Source organism: Centruroides sculpturatus, unplaced genomic scaffold (genome assembly GCF_000671375.1).
Source record: "Centruroides sculpturatus isolate CEXI.00-Female unplaced genomic scaffold, Cexi_2.0 scaffold343, whole genome shotgun sequence".
In the NCBI taxonomy this organism is placed as follows: Eukaryota; Metazoa; Arthropoda; class Arachnida; order Scorpiones; family Buthidae; genus Centruroides; species Centruroides sculpturatus.
In genome coordinates, this window is record NW_019384530.1 from 626,135 (window position 1) to 636,370 (window position 10,236).

General features: G+C 31.2%; 1 protein-coding gene across 1 annotated transcript in view; it reads right to left on the reverse strand.

Annotated features, from left to right (window-relative positions):
• The window catches only part of LOC111623007 (furin-like protease 2), a 69,878-nt gene extending 59,689 nt beyond the window's left edge, over positions 1–10,189 (reverse strand). The window contains exon 1 of the mRNA XM_023365486.1: positions 10,049–10,189. Within this exon, the coding sequence (XP_023221254.1) occupies positions 10,049–10,156 (108 nt within the window). The 5' untranslated portion in view covers positions 10,157–10,189. The remainder of the gene's footprint in view (positions 1–10,048) is intronic.
• Between the last annotated feature and the right edge of the window lie 47 nt (positions 10,190–10,236).

Below are 10,236 nucleotides of genomic sequence, written 5' to 3' on the forward strand. Positions count from 1 at the left end.
TGCTACTATATTTTCATAATTAAGATAAATATCTTTATTAAAATTTTCTTAAGTGATACATATTAATATAAATTAAACAATGTTTTCTTTGTCATCACTAAAAGCACTATTAACCAAGAGCGTTTTATTTTTGGCAAGTTATCCTTATCCTCTGAGCATTTTTCTGCATTATTTTCAGATTCATGCTTTACCTTTTGCAAAAAGTGTATGTAATTTTAGATTGCTTGCTTCTAGTTAAAAGATCTTTATAAATTTCGTTATATGGTGCTAAGCACTTATGGAATAAGGGAAAAATATCTGGCAACATCAGAAGCAGAAGCATCGAGATCTGGCAAAATTGAAACAATTTTCGCGAAGGACCATGTGTATGGAGATGAGAAAAGAAAATTTACACACTGAAGTACTAATAGTTCATGAAAATAATAATTTTTGTAAACTATTAGTACTTCAGTATGTAAAAATTTATTACATTTCATGTTGTATGAGGGTTTTACTCATTTCTTGAACCATGTCAGAGTGAATCCATGCTATAAAAGTATCGTGTTATACGGGGGATGGTACCAATTCTCAAACCATGTTAGAGTGAATCCGTGCTATAGAAGTGCCGTGTTAAACGGGGGTTACCTGTATTAATAGAAGAAATTGTCACTGATGTTCAGGCAACTGTCCCATTGATAAATCAGGTTAACATGTTCATTTGGTAAAAGTTGGTTAGCTGCTACATAAAAAAAAACCCAATACAGCCTTCTTCACATCATTGTCCAACTGAAACTGTCCTCCTTTCAGAGACTTTTTCAGAGTATGGAATGCATGAAAATTGCATAATGAAAGATCTGGACTCAGTGTTGTGCAGTCAGTAAAAACAGCCTCGACTCCAACTCCTGATAATTTTAGTAGGCCGACTCCGACTCTGGCAAAATTAAATATCAAGTCATTTTTTGGGGGGCAGAGGTGCTCATAGAGGTGCCCTATTTTGAACTCTGAAATAAGCTCCGGGCATTTACCCAAATACTTTTATAGTTAGNGAATATTATGTTGTATCACTTTTCTTGCTACACCAACTGGTGTAGACTAATTGGTCAAGAATGGGGTCACGTGTTAAGAGAGTATTCATGAATGAGGAGGGAGTATAAATTGGACCGTCTCATGTGTTGAAGGATCTTTCCTGGTTTTGCTTTGCAGTCCGATATAGTTCGTCTGGTAGCAGGAGATAGAAGAGTTAGCCAAGGAATGAATACATCGAGTGGAGGTACTGTATTGTAATCCGTTTCCATCCTTAAGAACTTATCATCAACAGCTTCATGGTGTTCATGTACAGACAGTTTATAGTTAACAGACCCAAGTAATATTGATATTGTAAATGTATGATATATATATCATCAACAGCTTCATGGTGTTCATGTACAGACAGTTTATAGTTAACAGACCCAAGTAATATTGATATTGTAAATGTATGATATATATATCATCAACAGCTTCATGGTGTTCATGTACAGACAGTTTATAGTTAACAGACCCAAGTAATATTGATATTGTAAATGTATGATATATATATCATCAACAGCTTCATGGTGTTCATGTACAGACAGTTTATAGTTAACAGACCCAAGTAATATTGATATTGTAAATGTATGATATATATATCATCAACAGCTTCATGGTGTTCATGTACAGACAGTTTATAGTTAACAGACCCAAGTAATATTGATATTGTAAATGTATGATATATATATCATCAACAGCTTCATGGTGTTCATGTACAGACAGTTTATAGTTAACAGACCCAAGTAATATTGATATTGTAAATGTATGATATATATATCATCAACAGCTTCATGGTGTTCATGTACAGACAGTTTATAGTTAACAGACCCAAGTAATATTGATATTGTAAATGTATGATATATATATCATCAACAGCTTCATGGTGTTCATGTACAGACAGTTTATAGTTAACAGACCCAAGTAATATTGATATTGTAAATGTATGATATATATATATATGAAATATATCTACATATAGAAGGTGCATTAGTGGAGAGTCATGTTGTCTGACGATTGGAGATTTGGAAGTTCATCTAATAGAAGAACAAAGGAAGGTTGTGGCAGCATGTGTTTATTGTCTTGTAAATAATTGTATGTAGATTTAATGAGAATTAGTTTAGTATTTTAGTAATAAGTTTATAATTTAATGTTTGTCATTAGAACTACATCGTGTCATCACTAAACTGTAGCACATTTGTACCTTGTAAGCCATACTGATAGTTGGCACTGATCCTTAGTTGTTATTAAAACCATCATTTTGTTCTAATAGAATTGTACATAAATCGAATAACATTCACCCAGACTCAATATATTCTGCTATATTCGAGATCAAAACAATGGGGACAAAAGTCATAAGACCAGACAACAATGAGTGGCTTCATTACTGCAAATTAACTCATCTGTGAAGTGGATTATCCTGTTCCATAGTATATTGTATGGTAACAACAAATGCCATTCACTTCAATCTGTCATCTGGCAGGAGCTTCTGAAAAATCTACAGTTTGAATATATGTAGCCTCAGCCTCTCAGGACAACACTTTGGACCATAATTCTTGGAATCTGCAGTTTCAGACTTGTAAGATGATAGATTTTCATGGACTTCACCAAAAAAATGTCTGAACACTATCAATCTTGACAATTGAAGTTTTTGGCCTACTTGCCCTTGCTTGGTGAAGTACTATTCTTGTCATCTGAAAATGCTGTAACCATTGTTTCATTGATTGTTTTGTCATAAGTTACTCATTGAATTTATGCCTAAAACATCTCATAACAGTCACTGGACTCTTGGTTTCTCACAACTGAAGAACATACATTATCTTTTCTGCTGGTGTCACTATTTTCTCTCAATGAATGCTGGGAATGACATTGTTGCCAATCTAAAAAACTTTTTAAGTTGCTCTATAAGCTAAAGCATTCAGTTTATTTTTGTTTCTACTGGTTTATTTTTTAAAAATTTTCATGATGGGTCAATTAATTTTCAGATGACTTGTGTTTAATGTTAATTATTTTGTCTGTTATTATTAAAATATTGCTTTTTGTGTTAAAACTGTGTTTATTAAATTCATTTAATTATAAAGTATTACAAAATAAATTACTATACCAAGTTTCAAACGATCTTTGGGAAACTCCCATCGTGGATCATAAGGTAATAAATCTACTTGATCTTCCAAAGGGAGTTCAGAACTTAAAAGATTTATTTGCCCCTTCTTAAATAAAAACGAATTATATCTTGACAATTTTCTTTTTCTCTGTTAAAATAAAAATATTTATTATATTATATATATTATATGCATATACTCTATTACTTTTAAAATTATACATTTTAAAAACTACATTTAAATAAAATTATTAAATAAATCTATGCATATTTAGTCTGGAATAAATAAAATACGTGGGGGGACCCAGAAAAAACTGGATTTTTTGTATAAAAACTTTATTAATTTTTTACAAAATTTCTTCAGTCACCTTCAAAGTACTCTCCATTAGATGCAATGCACTTGTAAAGTCTTTTTCCCCACTGTTTGAAGCATCTCTGAAACTCTTCAACCTTGATATTGTCCAGTGCCTTTAGCAAAGCTGTTTTTATCACCTCCACATCATCAAAACGCTTCCCTTTTAGATTTTTCTTCATTCTCGGAAACAGAAAAAGGTTGCAAGGGGCTAGGTCTGGTGAATACAGAGGGTGGGGAATGACAGGCCATCCCTGAGAGGCCAAATAGTGGGTCACTCGTAAGGCCTGTGTGCGGGGGTGTTGTCGTGATGAAGAAACCAGTCACCTGCTCGCCAAAGCTCTGGGCATTTCCTTTGTACATCCTCTCACAGACGTCTTAACACTTTTTTGGCAGATTTTTTTCAACATTTTCATTGTTTCGAGATGTTGAAGGATGCCCAGAACTTTGCAGATGGAACAAAATAACAGTAAGAGAAACACAACACTATGCTTAAACATAAACCTACAAACTTATGCCATTTACACAGCTGTTTCGTGAAGGTCTCTACTAACCCTATGTAATGGGAGAACTCGCTACTACATCTACAAATGACAGCGTGCTCTCAGTCCAGTTTTTTTGGGTTCCCCCTCGTAATTTAAACCAATCAAGTAAAATAATGTTCCAGCTGATAAATAATAAAATACTTTATAAATTTCATTAATTTGCATCAAAATAGTTCAGAATCTTTAAAATTCATTAAAATTTTTAAAAATCAGCAAAATAATTTTCAACAATTTTTATTAACTCAACCAGAATTGAATTGCTTCTCAATCTAAATTACAGGGTGGCCTTAATTAAAGTAGAGATGTTTCAAGCTCAGGTGTACAAAATCTGTTCAGCCAAACTCAACCAAAATTGATGTACAAACTATTCAGACCATGGGTATGTTTCTATATTCAACAATTGGTTCAATGGTGAGAAAACAATAAACTGTTTAGTTGTCCATTGAAACCTGTAACATCAGCGTTGGTTCACCATTAAGTTCAACAATCTCAACAATCTGAAAGACCGATAAGTATTCAACAAACTAACATGGTGGCTTCCATAAAACCAATAAATTTTGCTTATAGAAACTATTAATTCACTCTTGCTGTGGACACTGTAATAGTGGTCAGATTAATGAATGGTGTGGCCGAACAATAAATAATTGACTCCCAAAGGATAATTCGGCTTTGATATAATTTATTAACAAAAATTCCAGACTCCAAATAGGCAAATACTGATACTTAAAACTAGGTTGTACAATACTAGGTCTGAACTCTCGTCCCGACACAACACGTGGATCCCACGTTCAGCCGACAATAGAATCTTAGTCTAGTTTAAATCTAACTTAACTAATTACTTTAAACCTAGGGCCCAAAAATTTAGAGAAAGATGGAAAACGAAAAATCATAAAGAATGGAGAATAAAGGGGTGACTGGTCGGTCAAAAGAAAAAAAACCTCAGATCCTCCACGTGACGACTTCTTTCCTTCCTAGCTTGTTCTAACATGTCCTTGCTCCACACGGTCTCGTCCTGAACTGATTCTCTTCCTGTTCGGACCTCCTTTTTGTCCACCTTGTCCGTCACCCCCTTGACCAATCAAGCGTCAGTCCCTATTGTCTAACACAGATCGGACACATGGTTTAACCAACCACATCGTAGTTAAGTAAACAAAGGCCGGAAGTGGGGTTTTTCCATAAGACGTGGTCACAAGTAATGAAGAGAAAGGAAAGACAGAAGAAACATGGCTTAACAAAGCCACAATGGTCTATATAAAATAAAACATGATTGCATGATTATGTTAAATAATTTGGTCAATATTGAAATATTATACTTTTTTTTTCAGAGACAAACTACCTCCATGAATTTGTCCAAAATATTCAATATATATATAAATATTCAATAAATTCAAATTATTGTAAAAAGACTCAGTATAGAAGAATTTGATATAGGTAAGAGTTCATTCAAATAAAGGGGTTTATTCGAATAATGTTTAAGTGAGTTACTTTAGTTATTTAGCAAAACATCCATAATTGTCGCCTTCTCCTTACTTAAGTCAGCCATCATGAAAAGCACCCTCTCAATGCAAATGTTTCTTTCTTTTTTCTACAAAACATGATGTCGGATCATTCAATGCTGGAACTCAATAAAGAACTTACTAGTGTTATAAATGTCAAATTTAGAAACGTAAAGCATAGGATTTCAATTTCTGTAATAAAAGTTTTTACCTCAGATTTTTGCCATTAGAGGAATTGAGACTAATTGGGGGTACAATCCTAAGAATGGGTACCACTTACACGATTCTGAATCATGAGATTCAGTCTCTATACTTTTTATAGGAGAGTGTTAATGTTAAAAAGGATCTGGACTGTGAAGTCTAGATCTACTTCAGGATCCTTGACACCAGTTAATCGAATTTAGATACGCGGATTAACACGCGTGTGAAGATTATAACACGGATTTGATTCAGACACTTGAGAGACATTTCTTAACAAATAAAAACAAGAATTTAATAAAACCAAAAGTAAACAAAATTACACAAAAATGGAATAATTCAATAATTAAAATTAAGCGAATGAGAGATTATGCGATTGAGAGAGAGAGCTCACAAATTCTATAGATAATCATACTACCTCCAATTACTTTATCTTCTTCTGTATTATATGATTATACTTCAGTCTCTACATTGGTAGGTCTTGAATAGCACATCATTTTAAATTTCCTTCTTCTCTTATTAACTTAACTCATTATTGCATTCATGCGGGATACGACTAAGGTGTTGGCTTTAGGTATAAGTATGGAATACGTCTCTCTTCTATGAGATCTTCATGCGTCCTCCTAACTAAGGGCGTTGGCCTTAAGGAGCAAATATGGGATACCTCCTTCCTCTATGAGATCTCCTGACGTACTCCCCGAATCATGCAAAACTCTGAATATATCTCCTGATTTTCATCCAATTAGCTTTTAGGATTTTCTCACGTGAATAGAGGAAGAGGGGATTTATCAAGGGGTCGACAATTCCCAGAGTGTTGAGATTTTGGGTAGATAAGTGTAAAACAGAAGGATGTTTCAACTTCCGTTAAAGGAAGTGACTTTTTATCCATTTCCCACGTTAGAAAAACGATATTTTCACACCAAAAATTAAAGAATATTTTTCTTCATACTTTTACCTTAAATTAAATTATTAATTAATCCCAGGGTCTATTCGGATCTCACAGAATAATGGCACTGTGCATGGAATATATAAGACATAGTAAAAGAAAACAAAAAGGTAACAGCTGACAATAGTTTTTATTCTGACTCAATTATAAATACAATTCAACATATTGTCCTTGCACATGTCCAAAAACTGGATTCTAAGAACCATATTTTCCAATGCAGAATGCAGCATATCATCATCTAAAAAACTTGGTTTACCAAGAACATGTTGACTTCTGTAACTTTGAAGGACTGAATAATACTTTATGTGGCACAAATCGGTAGAGATATGTTGCATTTAATAGTAGAAAATATGATTCACAGAATCCCGTTTTCAGAACCAGGCAGTTGTGCAGGCTAATAGCATTATTTTATTAAATATTATGTTTTTATAAAAAAATAAAATTTGTCCCTATCTGATTTTAAAAATTTAAGATATACTGTACAGTATTAAGATTCAGAGATGATCTATATTTGATAAAATATGAAATGTTTGTATACAAATTTGTAATAATTAATTAAAATTATTTAAAAAAATGCATACCTTCATCCAAAGTAGCAAGATGATACAAATTATAAAAAATGCAATAAACATGATTACTACAACAATTATAATAATAGTAGAAGAGTTTGATGATGATGATGCTGTTGAATCTTTTTTTGGAATATTAGTTTCAGCTAGAAAATATTGATTAATATTAAAATTTTATATCTTTTTAAATACACTTATATAAAATACTATATTTGTATTGTTTCAGTTAAAATATATATATTTTTTAACCACTTCAACACCACAAATAACTGGATATAAGTAAATTAACCACAAAAAAAAACTAAAAAAAATTTTTTTTTAATTATTAACATTTTTCTGCTGGTTTTTTAAATTTTTTTGTGCTTAATCATACAGTTGTTATATGTTATATATATAAAAATTGTATAATTGTTGGATTAAACAAGAAATTTAAGGCTGAATTGAATGGTAAGAAACTAAAATAGTTTTTTAGAAAAAGATTATAAGTAAGACATTAATGCTAATTTTATTTTTGGAGTTATATTCTGTTATAAGCAAAGTTTTGTTTAAAGCTGAAACTTATCCTAACATTAATAAATATCACACTTTCCTTACATCTTCCAGNATTTTTTTTAAACCAACAATAATTTTAACAAATAATGCTAAGCCCTAAAAAATATGAAATTATTACTGTTTAATTAAAGTTCGAAAAGATATAGTGAACAATGTATTTATTGTAATAATATAGCATAACATTTGTATATAATTGTTTGTTAATTTTTGAAAATATGCTTTTATAATTTAGGATATAAATATAATTTGAGTTTTTAAAAATTTGATTCAGTGGACACATTAAAGTAGACGATGATTCGGAAAGAAACATCTTTATTTTCTATATATTTTGTTTTTCACATTAGTATTTGTAGCGAGAAAATATTAATAATCCTTGATGTAAAAATAATTATTGAAAATTTTCTTTTGCAAAGAGATATTTGTTTTAATTTTAAAATATTGTTGCCTTTACAGTAATGTTTTTCCCTCTCTGTTTTATCAACAGACTGATTATTCTAGGATTAGGAAAATTCTGTTAATGGCCCGATGTGATTGTTTCGATTCCCATGATATTAAGGTAGTAAATGTAACATTTCCTTGATTATTATTGAACACTTGTTTTTCCTACATGTTAAAGAAATTTATCATTTATATTTTTATTTTATTGTCTAAAATATTTTATTTTTACTATATTTTATACATTTCTTTTATCACATAGTCATTCCATATCATTCTTCATTATATTAAATTATTAATTTGTGGGTCGATTCAAAAACGTGAGTATATAATATAGGCTAGTAATTTAAAGTTAATCATCAACAAAAACAATACGTTAAATGAATATTTATACAGTTTTTCCTGTATTTGATCAACAAATGGATCATTCTTAGGAAACTTTCCAGAATTGTCTGATAAGATTAATTCAAATATTTTCACTGTGGTATTAAGGTAATAGTAATATTTTCTTAGCTATTATTAAAGACTATTGTTGGCTAAATAGTAAAAATTATTATAATTAAAGGTAATATGAAGTTTATTAATACAATAATAATCAACATAAAATGTTAAAAATAATAATGTTAAAAGAACATTTTTCTGAGACTGCATTTGCTGGCATGTAAGGTGTCCTTAAGAAAGTGTAAAATATGGCGTCAGGAAGTTTAAACAACTAAATTTCTGTTTGCATATTATAAATACTTTTACGTATTTTCTGTCGAAAAGTTTAACTGCTTACTGAATATTATGTTTTTGTCCACGTTAGATATTATTGTAATCAGGGCTGCGGAGTCGGTAAAAAAAAACACATTTGACTCCGACTCCCTACTTCGGCAAAATTAAATACAAAGTCATTTTATGGGGGCGGAGGCGCTCATAGGGGATACCCTACTCTGAAAGGAGCCCCAAATACTTTTATAGTTAGTATTTTTAATATTTAACTTACATTAATATTTACTTGTATAAAAAAATTAATTTTTAACAAATATTTAATAAGAGGAGAAAGGGGCAATAAAATTCTACATCTACATATATTCGACAGCATTTGCACTTCAATTTCACCCTTCCAGAAGAGTTAGTCTAACTAAAAAGTGTGAGATTTAGCTAGCTACTTCAGCCACTTGTTCAGAAAAGAAAAATATATACAGTTGACCCCTATAACGTGGGTTCATATAATGCGGATTCGTATATCACGGCAAAAAAATTGCGACCGTATTCGTATAAAGACGCTAAAAGAAACTCGTAAAATGCGGTAAAATGCCATCGCGACTTGTGTTGCAACAGTATTGGTCAAATCTGGACCAATAGTGGACGAGCAGCCGAACTACTTACATGCTACAGAGAGTTTAGGCAGGTAAGTTGAGTTTACTATCATCTGTACAATATATAAATTAGGTACTGCAAGTCTAATACAGTACTGTAATTTTATACATTTCTTGTGAAAAAAACATTTCTTATTCAACGGCCATAAAAATTATTTCTATTAATGATGTNTAGTTTAGTATTTTAGTAATAAGTTTAGAATTTAATGTTTGTCATTAGAACTACATCGTGTCATCACTAAACTGTAGCACATTTGTACCTTGTAAGCCATACTGATAGTTGGCACTGATCCATAGTTGTTATTAAAATCATCATTTTGTTCTAAGTAGAATTGTACAGTCCTTAAATTGAATAACATACACCCAGACTCAATATATTCTGATATATTAGAGTTCTAAACAATATCCTACTTACAACTAAGCATTAAAATTGACATAATGGTAGTACTTACATAATTTTGTACTAAATCAGGATGATTTGTTTGTATTCCATCATCTAAAATAGTAACAACAACTCCTTTTCCTGAAATGCCTTGCTTCCAAACAGGCAATACATTCATATCATAACCACCTTCTCCACCTCCAACCTGTAATAGTATTTTTTTTACCATAATAAATATAGTCTACGAACTGTTTGAGA